The 26,356-nt window shown below is 45.3% G+C and overlaps 1 protein-coding gene across 6 annotated transcripts in view; it reads right to left on the bottom strand.

Annotated features, from left to right (window-relative positions):
• LOC121282150 (complement decay-accelerating factor-like) overlaps positions 1-26,356 on the bottom strand; it is a 57,868-nt gene that overhangs the window by 10,747 nt on the left and 20,765 nt on the right. For 5 of the 6 annotated variants that reach the window (XM_041195668.1, XM_041195667.1, XM_041195664.1 and 2 more), the window contains exons 4-7: positions 24,738-24,811; positions 17,278-17,454; positions 9,366-9,503; positions 7,488-7,634 (exon numbers count right to left, since the gene is read on the bottom strand). In XM_041195668.1, coding sequence (XP_041051602.1) covers positions 7,488-7,634; positions 9,366-9,503; positions 17,278-17,454; positions 24,738-24,811 — 536 coding nt within the window. The remainder of the gene's footprint in view (positions 1-7,487; positions 7,635-9,365; positions 9,504-17,277; positions 17,455-24,737; positions 24,812-26,356) is intronic. The other variant, XM_041195669.1, reaches the window with a different exon arrangement.

Here is a 26,356-nt window from a genome sequence, read left to right as displayed (position 1 = left end):
TTGAAGAGTTTAAAAACTCCTTACTTCCTGTAATAAGAACCCATGTGGAACCCACGACTCACTGGAGATAGTGCGCTGATGTATCAAGCCCCACCGCTCCCCGAGCCATGACAAATGTGAGATATTTAATTGGACCACCAAATTGCCCCAATTCTACCTGTTTAATTTAGATTAAAAGAATACGAGCACCAGGTTTGGAAACTTAACAAGTAAATAACTGTTTATTAAACAAACTGTCTGTAACCAGTGGCAAAAGAAAGAAATATAAAGTGCTATCTTTTATCTCTATAATTTAAACTCTACCCCTTCTTAAACCCCAATACATAAACACACACACATACATAAGACGCACAAAACATGGAGACTAAGGGTGAGATAAAACAGTTCAATAGTACCAATCCGGAGTTCAGGATTCGATGGGTTGACTTTGATAGCTTTCCTCCAAATTTCTCGTAGGCTGACATGAGGTGGTCTGCCAGCACTTGCAGTCTGTGGTTTTCTGGTTGAAATTAACTTATAATATCTCTACCGGTGATTTTTTCCCCTTTTCCCCTGACAGGGGTCCTTCAAAGAGAGCAGCATACAACGATGTGAGGAATAGCTACCTAGCTCCTGTGGCAGGATTACTAGAGTGTTACAAAACACAGGTGAGAGAGGTTTCAGGTCGTCTTCGTTTTCAGGCTAGGAGCTGATATACTGCACTATCCTCACACAGAGCCTGGCCACTGGACCAGGAGCCAATCTAAACACTGTCGCTAGGCAGTTCCCTCTTAAACCAGGTCTCCGTTCCAGCACTATTCTGTCCAACCTGGCACACGCAGTTCCAATATAGCAACATTGTAGATTTTCTTCTTTCTGCCCCATTGAACCACTTTTAAAATGCAGCCATGGGTAGTTTTTAAAGCTACAGTCCAAGGAAAAAATAAAAATATGTTCTTTACAAGTTTGGGGAGGTCTTTTTTCATGAACTTGTATAGGCTCTTCCAAAATCTGAGGTGGGAAGGAGTCCCCGTGGGAGGAAGGAAGGGGAGAAGGAAGTAAGGGTGGAGAAAGAACGAAGGCTGGAGGAAGGAGTCATGAGGAGTGGGCCATGGAATAAGGGGGGGGGAACCAAGGAGTAAGGGGGGGGGGGGGGAACCAAGGAGTAAGGAGGCGGCCAAAGAGTAAGGGGGCGGCCAAAGAGTAAGGGGGGGGGCCAAAGAGTAAGGGGGGGGGGCCAAAGAGTAAGGGGGGGGGCCAAAGAGTAAGGGGGGGGGGGCAAAGAGTAAGGGGGGGGGGGGCAAAGAGTAAGGGGGGGGCCCAAAGAGTAAGGGGGGGGCCCAAAGAGTAAGGGGGGGGGCCCAAAGAGTAAGGGGGGGGCCCAAAGAGTAAGGGGGGGGGCCAAAGAGTAAGGGGGGGGGGGCCAAAGAGTAAGGGGGGGGGGGGCCAAAGAGTAAGGGGGGGGGGGGGCCAAAGAGTAAGGGGGGGGGGGGCCAAAGAGTAAGGGGGGGGGCGCCAAAGAGTAAGGGGGGGGGGCGCCAAAGAGTAAGGGGGGGGGCGCCAAAGAGTAAGGGGGGGGGGCCAAAGAGTAAGGGGGGGGGGCCAAAGAGTAAGGGGGGGGGGGCCAAAGAGTAAGGGGGGGGGCAAAGAGTAAGGGGGGGGGCAAAGAGTAAGGGGGGGGGCCAAAGAGTAAGGGGGGGGGGCCAAAGAGTAAGGGGGGGGGCCAAAGAGTAAGGGGGGGGGGGGCAAAGAGTAAGGGGGGGGGCCAAAGAGTAAGGGGGGGGGCCAAAGAGTAAGGGGGGGGGCAAAGAGTAAGGGGGGGGGCAAAGAGTAAGGGGGGGGGCAAAGAGTAAGGGGGGGGCAAAGAGTAAGGGGGGGGCAAAGAGTAAGGGGGGGGGCAAAGAGTAGGGGGGGGGCCAAAGAGTAAGGGGGGGGGCCAAAGAGTAAGGGGGGGGGCCAAAGAGTAAGGGGGGGGGCCAAAGAGTAAGGGGGGGGGGGGGCAAAGAGTAAGGGGGGGGGGGGGCAAAGAGTAAGGGGGGGGGGCCAAAGAGTAAGGGGGGGGCCAAAGAGTAAGGGGGGGGCCAAAGAGTAAGGGGGGGGCCAAAGAGTAAGGGGGGGGGGCCAAAGAGTAAGGGGGGGTGGCCAAAGAGTAAGGGGGGGGGGCCAAAGAGTAAGGGGGGGGGGGGGCAAAGAGTAAGGGGGGGGGGCCAGAGAGTAAGGGGGGGGGGGCCAGAGAGTAAGGGGGGGGGGCAAAGAGTAAGGGGGTGGGCCAAAGAGTAAGGGGGGGGGGCAAAGAGTAAGGGGGGGGCCAAAGAGTAAGGGGGGGGCCAAAGAGTAGGGAGGGGGGCTGCCAAGGAGTAGGGTGGGGCGGGGACGCAATGATTAAGGTGGGGGGTGCCAAGGAGTACGGTGGCGGGGAAAGAGAATGTGGGGAGAATGCCCAGGTGAAAGTGCAAGGGAGGGGTCTGGGCAGTCAATGCCTCCTGAGTAGCAAAATGAGGGTGGGTGTGGCAGGAGGGAATGGCAAGAATGAGTGTGGGCAGAATGAATTGGTAGGTTGGGAGGGTGAGGTTGCAATAGTATTGATGGAAGGAATGGCAAGAGAGGTGGTGGTGACTTGGTGGTGCACACGGACCCTGGGGGTGGAAAGTAGGAGGTCGGGGAGATCAATGTGGATGGGGACGTGCCTTTCGAGAAGATAGGTAACGTGCATGTTCACATGGACATCCCCAAAAGAAAAGGGTTGTGGCCAGTTGGTGATGCTGGGGAGGTGGAAGGTGATGCCAGGAAGCTTGACAGGGCTGGGGGAAAGGTCATGGGTGACTGGAGGCGGGGCAAGGACAGGAGAGCTAAAGAAGAAGGTTACACACGCCATGCCTGTAAATCCCAAAGTGAAAGGAGACTCGAGGTGGGCAGGAACAGGTGCTACATGGGAGTGTGATCAGTGGGTGGGCCGAGATGCTGGTCAGAAAGGGAACCCCAGCAGGCAGCTCTGAAAATGCTCAGGACATTGGGGTGAGTGTGATGGGGAAAGGATCCGTGTGCTTGCGAGAGTGCTTGCATGAAGCTTCAAAAGGCCCTGTCACACACACAATTCTCCCTCCACAATCACTCGTGGTCGGGCTGCATGCAGCTGAACTGCTAGTGGGGGAGGGGGGAGTGAGCAATGGGAGGACTTGTGAAGCCTGTAAATGAAGCTGAAAGACACCATTACACATTATGCAGCAAAAGTCAATATATTTTCAGATTATAAAGTGACAGAATGTGTTCACCCATGCAACCAACTGTGATCAGAATTTCTTAACTTTTCTAGGCCTACCACTTCTTCCCAGGTGCTGCCTTGACATCCGCAGCAGGGGTGCAGTCAGCCTGTGTAATGGTTGGCCCTGTTTCCTCTGATGACTTCGGCAAGGGTCCTCTGGAGAGCCGAGGCCTTCAGGGCCCCAGAATGCTTTTGCTGTCTTAATCCTCCAACTCGCATGCCACTCTGTTGAGGGCTTTCAACAGCTTTGCATGATGTTCCCCTGCCTTCTGCTGACTCTCCGTGATAAGTTGGAAGGCCGAATATAGAGGCTTGTCAGCTGACTTGGACCTCTCAGATGCCTCTTCCCTAGCAGTGCTCAGAGTGCTGGGGAGCTCGACTAAACCTGCCTCCTCCTGCTGCAGACACATGTCTGTGCTGTGACCACCAGATTGTGAAGCCAAGCCTGCTCCAGGTCAAGATCTCACCGAGGTGTGTGTCTCTGTGCTGGTGGGGGGTGTGGGTAAGCATTGAGATGGACCATTCAGGCTACTTATTTCCAGCACTTGATAGGAGGAGGCGTCCTCTTGGCTGGAGGTGAGGACCTGGATGGAGCTGAGGGACTGGCTACATGAGGGTGTCAGTCACTTGGCAGAGCTTCCCGTGAACCAAAGTAGAGATAATTAGTGCATGGAAGCAGAGTCAAAAACAGGAGAAGGAGCATTCGCAGTTGTGTTGGGAGAGGGATGATGTGGTGCAGGATCCTCATCTGCTTGTTCGCCGCTGACCTCACCATCGCCCAGGCATGGCCCACATCCTCACCAATCAGCACAATGGCACGCTTCTCAAAGTGAGTGAGGGGGTTAATGTGGGCCACTCCATTCTCGGTCTGGGACCTCTCCCTGCTGCTTTGAGCCAGCTTCTCCTGCATGAAACCAGGTGGAGAGTGTGAGCAGGACACATGGCACTGTGTAGAATGTTTGTGTGGTGAGCGGAGACATGGATGTGATGATGACACGAGCTCGAGAATATATGAACCTGATGGAGATGTGAGGGTGTGTGTGAGGGTTAGACTTGAGTTGTGAGATTCCTGTGGATGTATGATGGGTTTGCGAGTTGAGAGTGATGAGAAGAGTGATTTACCCTGGTGGAATGGATGAGGCAATTCATCCTCTTGTGGCACTTGGTGACTGTCCTTTTTTGCAAGGTATTGGTGCTGACCACTGCCTCCCATGCTGCATTGGTGGCCATGCTTGCTGGCCTTCACCCAGGGAGGGTAAGCAGGACTTCACAGCGGGCCTCCACAGTGTTGAAAAGTCGCTTGAGGGACGCGTCACTGAATCAGGGGGCTGCAGTCTTTTTGCCTTTTGGGGCCATGTCTTCTGTGCAGCAGTCCTGGGCTGGAGTCACTGAGAGATGTGCACGCAGCTGCACTTTAAATATGGCATCCCAGCGTGAGGAACCAGCGAGGTGACATTGTGGCGGGCAAATCAGAGGCCGCCTAACATCAAAATGGCATGTTTCCCGGGATTGCATGATTAATGTGGTGGGACATGCTCCCCGGGATTGCATGATTAATGTGGCAGGACACGCTCCCCGGGATTGCATGATTAATGTGGTGGGACGTGCTTCCCGGGATTGCATGATTAATGTGGCGGGACGTGCTTCCAGGGATTGCATGATTAACGTGGCGGGACATGCTTCCCGGGATTGCATGATTAACGTGGCGGGACATGCTTCCCGGGATTGCATGATTAACGTGGCGGGACATGCTTCCCGGGATTGCATGATTAACGTGGCGGGACATGCTTCCCGGGATTGCATGATTAACGTGGCGGGACATGCTTCCCGGGATTGCATGATTAACGTGGCGGGACATGCTTCCCGGGATTGCATGATTAACGTGGCGGGACATGCTTCCCGGGATTGCATGATTAACGTGGCGGGACATGCTTCCCGGGATTGCATGATTAACGTGGCGGGACATGCTTCCCGGGATTGCATGATTAACGTGGCGGGACATGCTTCCCGGGATTGCATGATTAACGTGGCGGGACATGCTTCCCGGGATTGCATAATTAACACGGCGGGACATGCTTCCCGGGATTGCATGATTAACATGGAGGGACTGGGAGAACACAATGTGAAAAGCCGCCATTGCAGCTGGCGGGTAAAACATCCTTTTTCCCACCTGCTACTGCACTTAGTGCAAACCTGGGGCAATTCCACCCATAGTATTTCTTGGCATAGATAGAAACCTTTCAGCCCATCATGCCTGTGCTAACGTTTTGACGAGCTATACAATTAGTTGTAGTCCCCTGTACTTCCCCCAGAGTCCTGCAATTTTTCTTGCTTTCCAAGCATTTATCCAATCCTCTTTTAAAAGTTACTATTGAATCTGCTTCCACTAACCATCCAAGCCGTACATTTCAGATCATAATAACCTATTGTATAAAATAAAATCTCATTTCTGGTTCTTTTGCTAATTACTTTAAACCTGTCTCCTCTGCCCTATGGCCAGTGGAAGTAGTTTCTCCTTACTTACTCCATCAAAACCCTTCATTAATTTGAATGGCTCTAGTAAGACTCATCTTAACCCCCTCTAGTCAAAGGATCATACAAACATACAATTAGGAGCAGGGCTAAGTCATTTGGTCCCACAAGCCTGCTCCAACATTCATAAGTATCATGACTGATCTGATCATGGCCCCAACTCCACATTCCCACTTAGCCTCAATAACCTATGACTCCCTTGTTAGTCAAGAATCGATCCACCACTACCTTAAAATCATTCATTGACCCTGCCTTCACCACGCTGTGGGGGAGAGAATTCCAAAGATTCATGACCTTCAGGAGAAAAAGATCATTGCATCTCTGTCTAAAACGGGTAACCCCTTATTTTTAAGCTATGTCCCCTATTTCTGGTCTCTCCCACAAGGGGAAACATCTTTTCTGCTTCCACCCTGTCAAGCCTCCTCAGGATCTTACGTGGTTCAATAAGGTCACCTCTCATTCTTCTAAACACCAATGGATGCAGGCCCAGCCTGTTCAATCATTCCTCATAAGATAAACCCCCACCCCACATATCAGTCAAGTGAACCTCTCTGAACTACTTCTAACATATTTATACCCTTTCCTTAAAGAAGGAAACCAAATATGTACACAGTATTTCAGATGTGGTCTCACTAATGCCCTGTAGAACTGTAGAAAAACATCCTTATTTTACATTCCCTTCCCCTCACAATAAATGATAACATTCTATTTGCTTTCCGAGTAACTTGCTGTACATACATACTAACTTCTGGTGATTCATGTAGCAGGACACCAATATCCTTCAGTACCTTAGAGTTTTGCACTCTCTCTCCATTTAAATAATATGCTGCTTTTCTATTCTTCCTGCCATGGTGAACAAGTTTACATTTTCCCACATTATACTTTATTTGTGCCCACTCACTCAACCTATCTATATCCTTACGTCCTCTTCACAACTTACTTTCTTATCTAAGTTTGTATCATCAGCAAATTTAGCAACCATACATTTGGTCTCTTCATCTAAGTCACTGATATAAATTGTAAATAGTTGAGGCTCCACCACTGATCCTTGTGGTACTCTGAAAAATGACTCTTTTGTCACTACTTTCTGTTTCCTGTTAGCTAACCTATCCACTATCCATGCTAATGTGCCACCCCATATGCTCTTATTTTGCATAGTGCCCTTTGATGTGTCACCTTGTCAATGCCTTTTGGAAATCTACGTAAAGCACATCCACAGGTTCCCCTTTATGCACGTTTCTTGTTACTTCCTCAACAAACTCCAATAAATTAGTCAAACATGGGGTGGGATTTTCCAGGCCTGCAGCAGAAATTCCCACCCAACGTCAACCGACATTCTGCTGATCCATCAAATTTTCTGTTCCACAATTCCCACAGTGGGCAGGACTGGAAAACCTCACCCATGATTTCCAATTAGTGAAACTGAATCCCAATTTTTCTGGTCTCTGCATAACTGAAGTCCATCATCCCTGGTACTGTTCTCATACATCACCTCTGCACCCTCCCCAACACCTTGACATTCTTCCTAAAACGTGGCACCCAGAAATGTGCACAATATAGCAGCTGACACCTAACCAGAACTTTGGAGTAGAGGACCAAAAGAAGCGAAAGACAAATAATTCATAGGTAAATACAGAATTGCTGAAAATAATTCACATCTTTACTTAACAGTCTTCCTTTGCTATGTTTCATTTTACAAGACTTAGATACTCACAGTGAGGAGCTCCCGAAAGCATTAAGCTTTTGTCGAGTCTATCTGTAGGAATTGGGGAGTTGTTTGGAGGTATTGTTTTATTTATTATTGTGTTTACAGTTGTGGTTGTAGAAAGATCTGTTTGCCTTTCTTCATTTGTAGCAGTATCTGAAATGTAAAAGCACATATAAAAATGATAAGAAATAATATAATCAACTTCCATTTTTCTTTCCCTTCCTCTCCCATCCAGAAGGTACTGACTCATTGTTAAACTCAGCTTCACTGTAACCAGACATACTCTGGTATCCGACGTGCTTTTGTATTTGTTCTAGGGTGCTACATTTATTGTCCATCCCTAAATGTCTTCTTGAATCTGAGTGCCTTGCTAAAGTATTTCAGATGAGATTAAGAATCAACCATGTAGCATGGGACAGAGTACCTGGTAGGCCAGGCCAGGTAGTCTTGGCAGATTCATTTTCCTGAAGGCTCAAACCAAAAAACAGGTCTGTAAATCTCAACTTGTTTCATTAAACACCCAACCCTCTGATCAGTGGCTAATGAAATATTAATTCATTCATGCAGACTTCCCTGTGAACAATAATGAACAGGTAATGATGAGGAAGGTTGGAAATATTCCAAAAAATTAATGTTATTAAATAATAGGTTTTAAAAAATCAAAATGGCTTCAGAGAAATGAGGATAATTTTGCTCTGGAAAAACTACATGGTTGTCGGAGCCACCTTCTGAGCAAGACCTGGAACTGAGTATCGCATATTAGGGTGTGACAAGGTGTAAACACAACTAACATTGAAAGACTCACATATAAATTGACATAGGATTTTTGAACAGAATGATGACAGGACATAATGGATTTCAGTGGTATATATGGCGTGTATTACTTCCCTTTCCTGCCCCTCCTCTGCACCAATTAGTGCTACACTAAGGGAAGTCAGGCCATTATTCCTGGAACATTACATTTTTTTCCCAAGCCTAAAATTTATAATGAATTCAATTTTGAACACTTTTACCCTTGACTAATATTTTGGACTAAAAAACTATCAATGATAAATTAAGTGACATTGGGTTTTCAGAAAACCAACCAAAGTATCACTTCCTCCAACTATCTCAAAAGTAACACTCCTTTTAACCAAAACTCTCACTGCGCCCACCACACCCACCTCCCCCCACCCCACCCTTGGAAGAGGCTCTTCTCCTTGACAACTATTATTCCCACATGTCCTGCGTGCTTTACAATTTTCTGTTCACAGGGCACGATATTCCCCTCCTACTTTTTCAGTTCATCTTGACAATCTTTTCCTCTCCTCTTCCATTACCAGCACTCCTCTTTCCATTCTTCTCATTTCAAAAGGTGAATGTTTCATCTGTCAATCCTGTTCAGACAGACCCTGGTGCCCTTCTATCCCCACTGCAATAATAACTTGCATATTGCACCTTTAACATATTGAAAAATCCCAAGGTGATTCCCAAAAGCATTATGAGACACAACGTGACACCATGTCAGGAGATACTGGGACAGCTTGGAGAAAGGCTCTCCGAGTATCTTGAAGAAGAGAGAGGCAGTGAGGAGGACAGATTTAGGGAATGAATTCTTGAGGTTGGGGCCTGGACAGCTGAAGGCACAGCCACAGATGGTGGAATGTAGGAAATCAGGGATGCACAAGAAGCCAGAATTCGAGGAACATAGAATTCTCAAAGGGTTACAAAACAGGATGAGGTTACAGAGATAGAGTAGGGCAAAACCATGCAGGGATTTGAACACCAGGACATTTGAGTAGTTGCTGGACAGGGAGCCAACATAGGTCTGTGAATACAATAATGGGAGACTGGAACATGTGTAAACTGCCCTAAAAATTCAAATGGTTCACATCCAATACCCACAGTTAGGAAGTGATGAAAGCAAATGGTTCCTGACTCCACCATCTGTGGTAATATTGTTTATCTCAGGTGTTGTTTCACGTATTGTTGTAGCTGCGATGGTGGAAGGAGGTGAAAGCTGTTCTTCATGGTCAGGAAGGACTGAAACACAAAGTCACACAATTGCTCTGATTAGACTATTCACACAATGAGTGATTGTAATCACAGTGTGTGCAGAGCAAACATTTAGGGGAAGAAACTTAACTCGTGCTAGTTTCTTTATTTAAATGGGTGACACATTGCGAAGATGTCCCCCAAAGACTGATCAAAATTGCTCTCACAGTCCAGCTGCATCAAACCAGCAAGTTGTAGGCCCCTTGGGGGGAGTTTGGGTGATGGGAGGGAGGCAATAGTGATGGTGCCAAGTGAAGTGGAGCACCATCTGATGTAAGGTAACAGATTATCATAAGACAACACCTTTTGTTCCACATTTTCCTTTCTGCTTAGTCGGGGGGGTTGACTGGAGACTCTTTTATCTTTTTCACCACTCTAAATGCTCAATAGACTAGACTGAATGCATAATTTTCATTTTGGTAATTTTATTTTGTGTTCAAAGTGGGTGATACTTATTAACAATATACATTGTAAGTTGTTCAATATACCACATTTAGTTTCCATCCAGATTCAAGCTTGCTGGAATAGGAATCTCCTTAAACCACTGGCCCAATTTCCTTTACGATACTTCAGCAGAGACAATTTTCACTGTCTAGAACAAGATAGCATATCCTTAAAATTAGAGTCAAACTGTTCAGGGGTAATGTCAGAAAATACTTCTTCACAAAAAAAGGGATTGAAAATCTGGAACTGTGTCCCCAAAAGAGCTGTTGAGGCTAGGTCAACTGAACATTTCTAAATTAAGACTGATAGCTTTGTTTTTGTTAGGTAAGCATATGAAAAGTTATGGAACCAAGATGGATAGATGGATTTAAGATTCAGATCAGCCATGGTCTAATTGAATGTCAAAACACGCTCAAGGGGCTGAATCACCTCCTTATAGTTCCAAGGACTGAGAAAGGGAAATTTTCTTGTGTCTGTGCCCAGGCGGACTAGATCATCTGGGAACAGGGAATATCAGAAGATCAGCCAGGCTGGAGTCTACACTTATAAAGGAATCCCGGTGATTTTCCTCACCTAATTCAGGAGATTGCTATTCCAGCAAGCTTGAATCTGGATGGAAACTAAATGTGGTATATTGAACAACTTACAATGTATATTGTTAATAAGGATCACCCACTTTGAACATAAAATAAAATTACCAAAATGAAAATTATGCATTCAGTCTAGTCTACTGAGCATTTGGAGTGGTGAAAAAGATAAAAGAGTCTCCAGTCAACCCCCCCGACTAAGCAGAAAGGAAAATGTGGAACAAAAGGTGGAAAAATCCAACAGCTCCTAACCACTGCCGGCAAACCTGGGACTAAATTGGTTATCTTCCTATTGCTCTTGCAGTTAAATACCATACAACTTGCTAACCTTGACGATACATGAAAGGGCTTTAGCATATGGAATTTATATAAATACAGTCATAGCATCCTGGCTGTACTTTTAAGGATGGAAAATAATTATCATAGACCACATACAATGAAATAATGCCATGTTAGGGTAAAATGAACACTCCCTGAGACATCTGTGGGTAATTTTTCTTGAAATAGAAATAAGTTCCACTTATTGGAAACATGTAAGGACATTTTAGTGCAATAAACACCACATATAATTCACAGAATTTAACTTAAACTCGTTGAGAGGTCTTTTTTCATGTTAACATGACACAGGGCACTGGTGGATGTGCCAGGCTGGATTTTTAAGCCCCAATAGAGGCAGATGAGCATGGAATTTGATGTCACAAACTGGCATGCCATTAGCTCATTGCTCGTGGCTGCCCATGAGTGGCGGGTAGCCAATTAAGGCTTGAAAGGCCTATTAAGTCCTACTGTCTGAGACCGACAGTCAGTCATTGAGAATCCCCCCCCACTCCACCACCCTCGAAGAAATCAGGGACTGGGCCAGCTGTGTGAAGGTGACCTCCCAGCAGCATACTGGGAGGCCAGCACTCCAGAAATGATGCGAGGCTCTCCCCACTTGCCTGGCTCTAGGGGCTTTGGTGGCCCAGTTGCCAGGGGCATTTGTTATTTTAAAGTTTAAAAAGTTGACAAGAGGGCTCCTCCGTCTTGAGGTGCCCTCTCTCTCATTCACCTGATAAGGTAGCCTGTAGCTCTTTTCATGCTGCAGGGCCTCCTGTTTGTCCTCCCAGCTTCAAGAACCTGCCTGTTGTCCTTAATTGGACGACAAGCCGGTCCTTTTGCCACTAATTGGCCAATTCAGAGAAAACCAGTCTGGGTGAAAATGGGACTCTGACACTGAGGTTTCGAACCACTGCTGGGGAGATGTTCAAGCGTAACCTGTGGGTGTTATTCTGCAAAATAGTGTTTAAAAGGCAAATGCAGAGAAATAGGTTTATGCTGACAAATTATTATGGACAGGACTTTCAGGCCCCAGCACAAGCGGACATCTTTGCAGGCGGGATGGGGAAATTTGGAGAGCCGTTAAGTCAATGGCTCTCCAAATTTTCCTATCCTGCCCACGGCGATGCCAGAATCGGGGCCGGAAAATTCCGCCCGATTAATATGCTCTTGTGGGGCAGAACTTTCTGCCTGTCGGGAGGGCGGAGCGGGAGCGGATCTGATTGGCACCCCCAATCGGGTCTGCGCCGCCATTTTACGTGGGTGGGCCAATTAAGGCCCGCCCAGTGTGACGAGCACCCGGAAGCGCCGTGCGCTCCCTGTGCAGATGGGGTGGGGGCTGCCCAAGTCGGGAGTGCGTTCTTCCGCACATGCGCGCGAAGGAGCAGAGGAATCTCCCGGAGGCACAGTGGTGAGGTTAGTTTTAAGTCCAAAAAGTTTAATAAAGTGCCAAGAAAATTTTTATGACATGTCCCCTCATGTGAACCTGTCACATGAGCTGGGACATGTGCATTCATTACAATTAAAATTTTTGACAAAATGTAAGATCTTGCATGAAACGTCATCCCGTCCATGGATGAGGTTCCATGAAAAATGCAAAGGCCGCCTGGGCTCTTCGCCTGCTCGCCAACCTTAAGGTTGGATGGACAGCTCCGTTAGTTATTTTAATTGAGTGTTAAATAGCCTTAATAGGCCTTTGACAGTGCGGCGGGCGCACAGCCAACTTGCATGCGCACCCGCCGAACTAAAAGTCTGAATGACACACTGTGATGTCAGGACACGCACCCGAAATCACCCTGCGTCATTTTACACCTCGGCAAGCGGGCCCCACCCCTGCTCACCGAGCCAAAGATTCAGCTTGTGGAACCAATTTTAAAAACTTCCTTAGAAAAGTAATCTTTTTTGTTGCCATGCCTAGAGTATTTCAACCACATTATCGGCCTCTCTTGCTGCCTGGTAGAAAACCTATGCTTTTCCAAATGCCAGGGGTTGTCAAAGATGAAAATATACCAGATACCAGTGAAACCTACAGAAAGATTTGCTCCTATGTGATTTTATAATTTCCCTTTAATTGTGAGGCCCAGCAAATTTAAAGATGTAGATATTCGCTCAAGGGTATTTAGGAAGTGGGGCAACCAGTTTAATTGATCTCTGGTTGAGCAAACAGAAGAAGTAGCACATTTATACTCTTTGTTCATTTCCCTCTATCTCTCTGGACTTTGGTTGAAGACAACACTGGGCTTTACACTTTCTTAAAGCCACTACATCTCTTAAGAGCCCAGAAATTCATCAGAATGCTGCACCCCAGAGAAGATGTTGCTTGATTGACAATTGGCTGTCTGATCAATCCTGTCAATTGCACAATGTTTAGTTACACAAGAGAAAGGTGTTACAAGTGCTTGCAGTTTCTGTTATTGGTACTTTAACACTGTGGGTGTACCTACACTACATGGACTCACTATACACTGTATAGAACCAATGTGCATGGAACTGCCAGAGCTTAACAACCACCTTCTCAAGGGCAACCAGGGATGGGCAATAAATGCTGGCCCAGCCAGCGAAACCCACATCCCATGAATGAATGAGAAAAAAATTGGGCTGCAGTGAAAGGATTTTTTCAAGTGAAAAATAATGAATTATGATGTTTTTAAAAGATTTTTTTAACACTTCCTATTGTCACTATAGGGTTCATTGGTCTATGCAGAGTGTACAGTTAGTGATTGAGTATGGGTGTGGGCTATGGGGCTTGCCATGGAGAGCATGGAGATGAGTGGAGGGGCTTAGTTTGGACTGAATGCATGGGAAAGACCTTCTGAATTTATCTTTCAAAAAGTTCCCTCATTCAGACTATGGTTCATGACACCTCTGAGGTGCCATGAGCCATGAATCCTTTAAGAGCTGTCCCAACTCCATGAAAATTGCAGAGGAGTAGGCCTGCTTATCTCTGCAATGGGGCCAGACAGGTCATGAATGCAGCGTGCAGGCCTGTGACCCGAACAGCCTGCACTCTTAACCAGAAACCCCGAGAACGGAGTTGGGGATCCCGAAATCAAGTTCCAGCCATGATTTTCATCCATCCACAGAGTCTCCCCAACTCCATGAAAATTCAGCACACCGGGCAGATCACGATTCTGGGACTCCAGGCCCCATTCCTGGGCTGTCTGATTTTTCAGGGTACCTTTAAAGGATGCAGACTGGTTCCTGTCTGAAGCCAACATCTGGCACTCCAGGCATTGCCTGCTCAATTACAGAGATAGGCATCCTCCTACTACTCCACAATTTTTCTGGGGTCGGGCCAGGTTTTTAAAAAGAGTGATGGTCCACAGCCCCTCAAAGGAGTCATGAACCTTAGTCTGTATGAAGTGACCTTAAAAAAAGTAAAAGATCCCTATGCCAAGTTTTGCCTCCCCACCAACTCCTCCATGGGCCAGCATGCCCTCCATGCTGAGAGCCCAGACATCCATTATTCCTGTTGAAACACCTGCACCCAAAGGAAAATGCTGTTTGATTAACAGCTCAGATGCTCTGATCTCTGCGGTCAATTTCACAATGTTACTTACACTAACCTTGGTTTCAAGGGCTTGCAATTCCTGTCATTGATACTTTAAAAGGATCTGGATGATTGACACTTGTATTGTCATCTAGTGAAGTTACTTCTTAACATAGTAGGAAGTTATGAACGAATTCCTTCTTTGAAGCTTTTTTTTAATACATATCCTTCTGTCACTATAGGGCTCACTGACCCACTATACACTGTATAGAACCAATGTGCATGGAACTGCCAGAGCTTAACTTTTGGGGTGTGAGAGGCCTTGTGGGGTGAGAGGGAGGAAGCAAGGAAGGGGCAAGAAGGTCTGCGAGTGGGATGGTCGGGCAGGTAAGCGGTGTACAGGACAGGCGGCAAGCATAAGAATCAGTGAGTGGGAGTGAGGTGGTGAGTGGACAGGGTTTGGTGAGCAGGCCGCAGGAAAGACAAATGCAGACCACAAGTGGCTCTTGGGCCACATGCTGAACACCGATGTTCTAGGTGGTGGAAGTTTGGGTTTGGAAGGTGCTGTCAAAGCTAGCTTGGCAAGTCACTGCAGTGCATCTTGTATATTATACACACTGCTGCCACTGTTCACAGGAGGTGGAGGGAGTGAATGTTTAAGGTGGAGGATGGGGCACCAATCAAGTGAGGTGCTTTGTCCTGAATGGTGTCAAGCTTCTTGAATGTTGGATCTTCACTCACTCAGATAAGTGGAGATTATTCCATCACACTCCTGACTTGCATCATGGCTTTGGGAAATCAGGTGAGTTACTCGCTGCAGAATTCCCGGCCTCCGATTAAGACTTGCATTCATAAACAATCCTTTCCAAACATAGATATCCAAAAAATGCTTTAGCCAAAAGTACTTTTTGAAGTTTAGTCACTGTTATAATGTAGGAAACACAGCAGCCAACTTGCATATAGCAGCTCCCACAAACAGCAACGTGATGACTAAATAATCTGTTTTTGTGACATAAATTGAGGGATAACTATTGGCCAGAATGTCAGGGAGAGTACCCTGCTCTTCAAAATAGTGCAATGGGATCTTTTATGTCAGAGAGAGAGCAGACAGAGCCTTTGTTTAACATCACATCCAAAAAATTACACCTCTGATAGTGCAGCACTCCCTGAGTACTGCATTGGAGTGTCAGCCTTGATTGAGTACAATACTGAAAGTATAACCCCACACCTGACTATTCAAATGATCCCAGCTGATGTTAGCACTGGACAAGTCAGATCCCAGATTGAAACCTGGATTGGTGGGTCCTAACTTTTCTTTAAAGAAACTGTGGTGGTCAGTTACTGAACACATTCACAAGAGTCTGCCAGTGTACTGTTAACACAAAGAATAAAACAAGAAAAAATGAGCTAAATTACACTAGACAAAATGGTTGGAAAGATTTCAATAGATACCAGAAAATGATTCAAGCTCACTCTATTCCTTTTATCCCAGCAACCCTGACAGACAGTAATGATTCACCACTGTCCCAACACCAAGGCCTCTTGTTTGGGTTAGCTTAGTTTCAGTATTCTTCCAGCGGACTGCTGAGCATTCATTGGATGCTTTTCTCCAGCTGGTATCTCTCTTTGAGATACCCAAAAACTGCAATCTAAACAAACTGTTACTTCAACTTCAGAGCAAACACATGGGTCCCCTAAACTCAATTCCCCAGAAGGAAGGCTTGCAGGGTTTCTTATTCAACAGATTAGACCTTCTGCCTGCACTCTCTGGTATACGCACATTAACTGACCACCCTTCTGTTTTTCCCGATCTCTGGTGTTTCTCAGGACCCCTGTTGCTAAGTAACAGCATATTTTTTTGTACTTATTTTTACCTTCACTAAACTACTAACCCCTTGGTAACACATCTCTTCACTTCACGAGTTGTAAAACCTCATCAAAAATGCATGTATACAAACATGGCCTCAGACTTTCCAGCACCTAGCTCACAAACACCTTTAAATGGTGGCATAGTGGTATTATCACTGGACAAGCATTCCAGAGACCCAGGGTAATGCTCTGGGGATGTGGGTTTGAATCACATCATGGCAGATGGTGAAATTTGAATTCTATAAAAAACTGGAATTAAAAGTCTGATGATGACCATGAAAACATTGCCGATTGTCATAAAAATCCATCTGATCCACTAATGTCCTTTATGGAAGGAAATCTGCCATCTTTATCTGGTCTGGCCTACATGTGACTCCAGGCCCATAGCAATGTGGTTGGCTCTTAAAAAAAAATGCCCTCTGAACAAGGGCAATTAGGGATGGGCAATAAATGCTGGCCTTGCCAGCGATGCTCACATCCCATCAAGGAGTTTTAAAAAGTACAAAATATAAATTAAACTTAAAGCTATACATTGTTCCTAACACTATCCTGTAACACATCACAACAGCCAGAATGAAAAAAACAGGATGAGCTTGTGCTGCCCAGTCAATAGCTTCAGCCACCTAAAAGCTAGTCAAAGGGATCATTGGCACAAGTGAAAGCCATGCAGATTGAAGAAGTATGGCAATAAAATGCAACAGAAATTTACATTTTTTAAACTGCACTTCATTTACTCTTAGTTGACAATGATGAATAAATTGTTGTTGGATGAAGCTTGAAAAGCAAATGCCCATAGGATTTATGAAAAATGTAACACAATCAGCTCAATGATATTCTTTGAGACAATGGTAATACACTTCAATCCTGGCCTGAAATGCTCCAGCTGGCAACTTCCTGTCTTTATACTGTGTCAACAGAACAGAACAAAGCTGAGAGATATTTTTAAATACCAAAATTCCCCCATCGTTTTAAAGTAATGAGAACTTTTGAATGTTCTACAAAAACATGCTAATAACCAGTACAATGTGATTTATCTTCTTATGTCATGGTACATTACCTTTACAAATAGGAGGGTCATGGCTCCAGTCCCCAGTGTCTGTACAATTAATGGTATGTTGACCAATCAGAGTATAACCAGCATGGCATGAATATTTTGCATCTGTTCCAATGTCCCAGCTATCTCTTTCAGTCGCATCTCCATTGCTAATAGGGTTCGGAGGATCGCATAAAATAACTGTAAGAGAAAAAGACTAAGCTGGAATTATTGCACATTTATTTAGTAGATGACACAGCAGGTGTTTTCATTATGACTGTGACCCATGTAAATCTGTCTGAACATTACCAATGGATTGAAGAAAAACCACACTTGCTGACGGTAACTACTTTCCTGTCTGTATTCAGAGCCCTTGGTGGTGATTAACAGAGAGAAAGCAGCCCAAGAACAGGGCACAGAGTGGTCAAAAGAATATGGGTATCAACATTGTTTTTAAAAAGAAATGCTACTGCAGCATCTACAAAGGTAACAAAAGTTGCAAATAACAGTGGACACTTTTATAATGTTATTATCAAAAGGACCAAGTAGGACATAGTTCTCAAGGCACTTTCAAATTGAATCTAGTCACATTTGTCATTGCTTGTGATGTGTAAAGGTGGCATTTTGATAGGGCTTTCCATTTAGAACTCAGCCATTTGTCATATTTTTGTCATAAAAACCTGTGCGATGGTTTAATTTGCTACATAAAAAAATAGTTTGACCCTGTACATGATCCGTTACATGTTTATTCAGGAGATGGTACTTGTTTCAAACAGAAATGTCCCAAAACACACTAGTCCTGAAAGCTCACATCACCTATGAGGGTTATTGCCTCCGTTTAGTTGTGACAGTTATTTCCATGCGTACCAACAGCATTCAAATACTACAGGGACAGCTGTACTGCAAGCACCAGATAAGAACATTTTAGATTTAGCAACACTGAAATATATTGTCAACTCCATTTTGCTCTCTGCTCAAGAAAAGCAGAGCTTTGAACATTCAATGATTAAAAATGTAGTACTTGTTTCAGTACAGTAAGCAGTACACAGAATGAATAGAATAATAAACAAAAACAGAATTACCTGGAAAAACTCAGCAGGTCTGGCAGCATCGGCGGAGAAGAAAAGAGTTGACGTTTCGAGTCCTCATGACCCTTCGACAGAACTTGAGTTCGAGTCCAAGAAAGAGTTGAAACATAAGCTGGTTTAAGGTGTGTGTGTGGGGGGCGGAGAGATAGAGAGAGAGAGAGAGAGAGGTGGGGGGTGGTGTGGTTGTAGGGACAAACAAGCAGTGATAGAAGCAGATCATCAATAGATGTCAATGACAATAGTACAATAGAACACATAGGTGTTAAAGTTAAAGTTGGTGATATTATCTAAACGAATGTGCTAATTAAGAATGGATGGTAGGGCACTCAAGGTATAGCTCTAGTGGGGGTTTTTTTTATATAATGGAAATAGGTGGGAAAAGGAAAATCTTCATAATTTATTGGAAAAAAAAGGGAAGGGGGAAAACAGAAAGGGGGTGGGGATGGGGGAGGGAGCTCACGACCTAAGTTGTTGAATTCAATATTCAGTCCGGAAGGCTGTAAAGTCCCTAGTCGGAAGATGAGGTGTTGTTCCTCCAGTTTATGTTGGGCTTCACTGGAACAATGCAGCAAGCCAAGGACAGACATGTGGGCAAGAGAGCAGGGTGGAGTGTTAAAATGGCAAGCGACAGGGAGGTTTGGGTCATTCTTGCGGACAGACCGCAGGTGTTCTGCAAAGCGGTCGCCCAGTTTACGTTTGGTCTCTCCAATGTAGAGGAGACCACATTGGGAGCAACGAATGCAGTAGACTAAGTTGGGGGAAATGCAAGTGAAATGCTGCTTCACTTGAAAGGAGCGTTTGGGCCCTTGTACGGTGAGGAGAGAGGAAGTGAAGGGCAGGTGTTGCATCTTTTGCGTGGGCATGGGGTGGTGCCATAGGAGGGGGTTGAGGAGTAGGGGGTGATGGAGGAGTGGACCAGGGTGTCCCGGAGGGAGCGATCCCTACGGAATGCTGATAAGGGGGGGTGAAGGGAAGATGTGTTTGGTGGTGGCATCATGCTGGAGTTGGCGGAAATGGCAGAGGATGATCCTTTGAATGCGGAGGCTGGTGGGGTGATAAGTGAGGACAAGGGGGACCCTATCATGTTTCTGGGAGGGAGGAGAAGGCGTGAGGGCGGATGCGCGGGAGATGGGCCGGACACGGTTGAGGGCCCTGTCAACGACCGTGGGTGGAAAACCTCGGTTAAGGAAGAAGGAGGACATGTCAGAGGAACTGTTTTTGAATGTAGCATCATCGGAACAGATGCGACGGAGGTGAAGGAACTGAGAGAATGGGATGGAGTCCTTACAGGAAGTGGGGTGTGAGGAGCTGTAGTCGAGATAGCTGTGGGAGTCGGTGGGTTTGTAATGGATATTGGTGGACAATCTATCACCAGAGATTGAGACAGAGAGGTCAAGGAAGGGAAGGGAAGTGTCAGAGATGGACCACGTGAAAATGATGGAGGGGTGGAGATTGGAAGCAAAATTAATAAATTTTTCCAAGTCCCGACGAGAGCATGAAGCGGCACCGAAGTAATCATCGATGTACCGGAGAAAGAGTTGTGGAAGGGGGCCGGAGTAGGACTGCAACAAGGAATGTTCCACATACACCATAAAGAGACAGGCATAGCTGGGGCCCATGCGGGTACCCATAGCCACACCTTTTATTTGGAGGAAGTGAGAGGAGTTGAAGGAGAAATTGTTCAGTGTGAGAACAAGTTCAGCCAGACGGAGGAGAGTAGTGGTGGATGGGGATTGTTCGGGCCTCTGTTCGAGGAAGAAGCTAAGAGCCCTCAGACCATCCTGGTGGGGGATGGAGGTGTAGAGGGATTGGACGTCCATGGTGAAGAGGAAGCGGTTGGGGTCAGGGAACTGGAAATTGTTGATGTGACGTAAGGTGTCAGAGGAATCACGGATGTAGGTGGGAAGGGACTGGACAAGGGGAGAGAGAAGGGAGTCAAGATAACGAGAAATGAGTTCTGTGGGGCAGGAGCAAGCTGAGACGATCGGTCTACCGGGGCAGTTCTGTTTGTGGATTTTGGGTAGGAGATAGAAGCGGGCCATCCGAGGTTGGGCGACTATCAGGTTGGAAGCTGTGGGAGGGAGATCCCCAGAGGAGATGAGGTCAATGACAGTCCTGGAAACAAAATAAAAGGTGTGGCTATGGGTACCCGCATGGGCCCCAGCTATGCCTGTCTCTTTATGGGGTATGTGGAACATTCCTTGTTGCAGTCCTACTCCGCCCTCACGCCTTCTCCTCCCTCCCAGAAACATGATAGGGTCCCCTTGTCCTCACTTATCACCCCACCAGCCTCCGCATTCAAAGGATCATCCTCCGCCATTTCCGCCAACTCCAGCATGATGCCACCACCAAACACATCTTCCCTTCACCCCCCCTTATCGGCATTCCGTAGGGATCGCTCCCTCGGGGACACCCTGGTCCACTCCTCCATCACCCCCTACTCCTCAACCCCCTCCTATGGCACCACCCCATACCCACGCAAAAGATGCAACACCTGCCCCTTCACTTCCTCTCTCCTCACCGTCCAAGGGCCCAAACACTCCTTTCAAGTGAAGCAGCATTTCACTTGCATTTCCCCCAACTTAGTCTACTGCATTCGTTGCTCCCAATGTGGTATCCTCTACATTGGAGAGACCAAACGTAAACTGGGCGACCGCTTTGCAGAACACCTGTGGTCTGTCCGCAAGAATGACCCAAACCTCCCTGTCGCTTGCCATTTTAACACTCCACCCTGCTCTCTTGCCCACATGTCTGTCCTTGGCTTGCTGCATTGTTCCAGTGAAGCCCAACGTAAACTGGAGGAACAACACCTCAGCTTCCGACTAGGGACTTTACAGCCTTCCGGACTGAATATTGAATTCAACAACTTTAGGTCGTGAGCTCCCTCCCCCATCCCCACCCCCTTTCTGTTTTCCCCCTTCCCTTTTTTTTTCCAATAAATTATAAAGATTTTCCTTTTCCCACCTATTTCCATTATATAAAAAAAAAACCCACTAGAGCTATACCTTGAGTGCCCTACCATCCATTCTTAATTAGCACATTCGTTTAGATAATATCACCAACTTTAACTTTAACACCTATGTGTTCTATTGTACTATTGTCGTTGACATCTTTTGATGATCTGCTTCTATCACTGCTTGTTTGTCCCTACAACCACACCCCCCCCCACCTTTCTCTCTCTCTCTATCTCTCCGCCCCCTACACACACACCTTAAACCAGCTTATATTTCAACTCTTTCTTGGACTCGAACTCAAGTTCTGTCGAAGGGTCATGAGGACTCGAAACGTCAACTCTTTTCTTCTCCGGCGATGCTGCCAGACCTGCTGAGTTTTTCCAGGTAATTCTGTTTTTGTTTTGGATTTCCAGCATCCGCAGTTTTTTTTTATGAATAGAATAATGTTGACCACACTATCCATATCCCGAGAAGTGATACTCAGTCTATCCACATCAAAAGGCTGAGTGGACCATTCAGGGTTCAAAGCCAAATCATATGGTCCCCCTAATGACCTAGTACTCCTGTCATGTGGAAATGGGTACAGCCCCCAGCATCCCCTCCACAATTCCAGTCCACTGAGATACCTAAAACTCTCTCAATATAAGAGTGCCCTTTTTTGATACAAGTATTAGCACTGATGGAAGGGCTTAATTCACTGTTCAAATGTTTTAGGTCTTAAAAAAAAGTCCAAGAGGATAATTAAGGATGGATTCACTGAAGGAGTCAAAAGATTCAAGGAACTAGAATTCAAACAAAATCATGAAAAAAGATTGAGGAACAGGCCAAAATTAACTGGGAACTTGATTTTTAGGGCAAGGAGTTGAGGAAAACTTTATCTCAATGGTGCCATAAGGTGTAACCATTAAAAGGAGCCAGTCAACAAGATTCTAATATATGGTAAGTTTAAAGCAGAGCATCATTACTTGATGCCGATACTCAGCCGAGTGAAAGTCATTAACAAGCTTCAGTGATTTTTTCATTACACACATACCTATCGGACTTATAACTGGAGTCAGTTATGCATAAATTGAACAAAAATATCAAAGCTGATTATATTTAAATTTTACTGATGTGAAATGGCTATATAAAGAAATCCAAGGGCCAATGATGTGGTTGGGGTTTGCAGTGTACAATGGCACTCCAGGGTCTGCAGGCATGGAGCTCACTGTGTGAGATTTTCTCCCTATCCAATTAAATGGATGAAAAATTAGACACTGAAGGTCTGTGATTTCCTGGAAAGGACACTCTGCTATCACTAGGAGTGCTCAATCACAGAATCAACCTACAATGTTCTAACATGCAAGGGCAGGAAACCTATAACTTTCTTTAAACAAAATTAATTTTGTGCAAATAATAAAATTAAATGTAAAGTTGTATTACAGTAAATCGCTTACAGATAAGGAATTATTTTGAAGGTTATTTTATAATGTTGAAGTGCTTTTACTTTCATGTTTTTTTTAGGGAGGTAACAGTTAGACTGCAGCCCAACAGCAACAATGAGATTTTCCCACATGTATAAAGTTGCTGTGTATCTGATTCAATATACAGATAGAACTATACAAAGCCCATTCAGTGACACAACTGTAGCACCAGCTAGAAATTCATAAATTCTTTGAAAGTTGCACTTGTCCTTTTTCCAAAATCTTATTAACAACGAATTAACATCAAATTTTTCCTTCTCAGAAGATGCCGCTTCCTTATAAGGTATTTTCCACACGTACCCGGCATCTTACCAAAGTGACCATTACCCATATACACGCAAGTTACAAGACGGAAACAGACCATTCAGCTCAACCGGTTCATGTCAATGTTTACCCTCCACACGAATATTTCTAATCACATTTACACATTTTGTTCTCATATCCATTCAACCTTGTTTTCTTTTCACCCACTTATCCAATCTAATTATGAATGTTAACATCGGGCTGCAATTTTTGCTTGTCAGGCCGGCAGGCCCGAACCAATCTCCAGCGGGAGGGGAGCTGATCCCCGCCAGAGAAGCGGGCCCCGCCGTCATTTTAAGTGGTCGGTCCAATTAAGGCCCACCCAGTGTGACGCTCGGCAGGATGCGCTATGCACTTCCGGTGTGGGCAGGGTGAGATTCCACAAATGCAAAGGTGCGCTCTTTTGTGCGTTGCCCCCGTCATTTTTGTGTCGGCAAATGAGCCCCGCCCCAAACGGAAAAATTCAGCCCATGGCTTCTGACTCGGTCTTTAATACTGGAGCTGGAGCTTACATTCTCACAATGTTCAGTGCAAAGAAAATTCTCTTGCCTCTGTTCTGAATCTTTTACATTCAATCTTGCTTCTGAGGTCTCTTGTTCTAGACTCCTCAGTAGGGACCTGCTATTATTTACTTTGTCAATCTCTTCATAGTTTTAATAATTTCTATCATATTGTCAATTCGTGTTGTTCTAATGACAGAAGCCCTAATAGTGAATGTCAACAGATTACTTGTTTGCAGCAAAATAGCCAACTTAAACATCTATGTGTACTGTACAATGTCATTATAGATGTGTTCCTTTACTTCATGAAGAGTCAATGTTTCATTCCTGTTTGAGTTTACTATTTGTGATACAATTACAGCACCATCTTAACAGTGAACTACAAACACTGAACTGTCACTCAACTTAGTCAGATAGCAAATTGTATTTGGCAATGTATCAATAAAATAACTCCATTCAGACACACTGCTCCAGTTAAAGAACTGAAGATGTGAATTTGTTACTGGAGACTGAATTGCTATTGGACAGAGGGTTTTAACATTTGGCAGTTGTTCTCTTTTCATGGATTGCAAAGAACCTTAAGTAAGTTCAAATATGGAACACCAGTTAGGATTTGTCATAACCCTGGCCAATTTCTCCCTCCTGAATGGGGCAGTATTCAGACAAACTGCATTGCTGCCCCAGCACAGATCTGCTAACATTTTTCCCTCTGCCTCCTCCTGGAGGTACCATGCCATAAGAGGGTGTTAGTGACCACAGACTTCCACAAGATTGGTCCATGATTACACTGGGTAAAGTACTGAAGTGGTTTGCTCTTGCCTTCTGAAATGGGACTTGAACCCAGAGCCTCTGGCCCAAAGGTAGGGACACTACCACTGCACCACAAGACCAGGTATTTGCTAGTCTGTATTATTCAGTTAACTCAATGGAGTTAACTGCACATCCTCAACCCTCTAGGAAATCACAACAGATACTTCCACTTCCAACATCTTTTACCTTCATTTTACAAATAGGCACTATATGCTAATCTTAAATGTAATTAAAACAGGAAGTGAGAATATAGATGGGACTGTAAGTGAAAAATAATTTCTTCCAGTACTTTATACTAAGAGCATTCAAAAGATAAATCCTTGAATCTTATCTGACTCTTTACAACCAATTAGATCAATTACTTACTGTCACAGAACGGAATGTTTTTATTCCATCCATCAATAGTGCACACTATAGTTCCTTTACCAATCAGTTGATAGCTAGAACAAGAAAAACATTCAGTAAATGAAAAATCTCTGAATTGTTAGAAAAGATTGATGTAGAATGTGATTTATAATATATTCAGCAATCTGGTTGGGATATGAGGGATTGGGGGTGGGATTTCTTGCTCAGTGTGCAAGGGTGCATCCGACACACCCGAATGTAAAATAATACGCGATGACATCAGGTGAGCATCTAATGTGCTGACCGCCCATCTTCCCATCTTGTTTCCCATGTTGCTTCTTGGTTCCCATGTTAGATGTTAATTGTTCTCTCTCCTCAGCTACTGTCCCCACTCTCATTCAAATTTGCTGTTATCACCCCTTGCCTCAAAGAACCAACCTTTGACTCCTCCATCCTTGCAAACTACTGTCCCATCTCAAGCCTCCATTTCTCCTCCAAAATCCTTGAACACGCAATCTCCTCCCAAATTCATGTCATCTTTGCTGAAACTCCAGGTTTGAACCTCACCAATTAGTTTTCTGCTCCTGCTGCAATACCAAAATGGCTCCTATCAAAATCACAAATGACATCCTATGTGACTGTGACTGTGGGAAGCTATCTCTCCTCATCATCCTTGACCTATCTGTTGCCTAGGGTAAATCAGGCCTTTACATTGTCTGGTTTACCTGGAGGAGACCTTAACTCATTGTGACAGTGGGATGGTATGTCGAGTCTACAGCACTGAAACAGCTCATTGTGCCCAGCTGGACTATGTGGGAGGTTATGCACCACTGTTACATTTCACAGTTTTTATTAGGCAGCTGAAAGGATTGTTATTAATGTAAAAGCAAAAAACTGCAGATGCTGGAAATACAAAACAAAAACAATAATAAAAATAAAAATACCTGGAAAAACTCAGCAGGTCTGACAGCATTGGTGGAGAGGAACACGGTTAATGTTTTGAGTCCGTATGACTTGTTGAAGCGTCTCGAAACGTTAACTGTGTGACTCTCCACAGATGCTGTCAGACCTGCTGAGTTTTTCCAGGTATTTTTATTTTTGTTTTTGTTATTAAGAATGTAATTCTTTTATGGGGATGTTTTCTCAGATACTGATCTTTAGCCATTAAATATATAACACTACCCATAATTGGGGAGAAATCATAGGCTGGGTGGGTTAATGATCTTCTTTTACAGTCAATGGGCAGAATTTAATGCAGCCTATCATGGTGGAAAACATGGCGGCCGGCTCCACTTAATCATGGAAGAGGCCTCGTGGCAGTCTCCCAGTGGCGGCAAAGCCTCTCCCAATTGAGTTGGATGGGGAGAAGAGTTGACACATGATCCCTGGCAATCAGCAGCAGGATGTCAATCAGGCTCATTAATGATCCACTTGACATCCATTATCCCTGAACCCACCACAGTTTAGTGGTTGCTGAGGAATTAAATGGGGGCAGCATGGCTTTCCCAGGCCCTTGGAAGACTGCCCAGAAATGCAGGTTCACCAGTGGCCTTCCAGGTGTCTAAGGGGGTGCCTTATAGTCAGGGACTAGGCATCAGACAGGGGGTTGGGCTGCTGAAAGCCCTTCCCCATGACCCCCA

The sequence above is a fragment of the Carcharodon carcharias genome, chromosome 9, assembly GCF_017639515.1.
Source record: "Carcharodon carcharias isolate sCarCar2 chromosome 9, sCarCar2.pri, whole genome shotgun sequence".
Classification (NCBI taxonomy): domain Eukaryota; kingdom Metazoa; phylum Chordata; class Chondrichthyes; order Lamniformes; family Lamnidae; genus Carcharodon; species Carcharodon carcharias.
The sequence above is the reverse complement of the archived record's forward strand: the minus strand, read 5'-3'. Positions and strand labels throughout refer to the sequence as shown.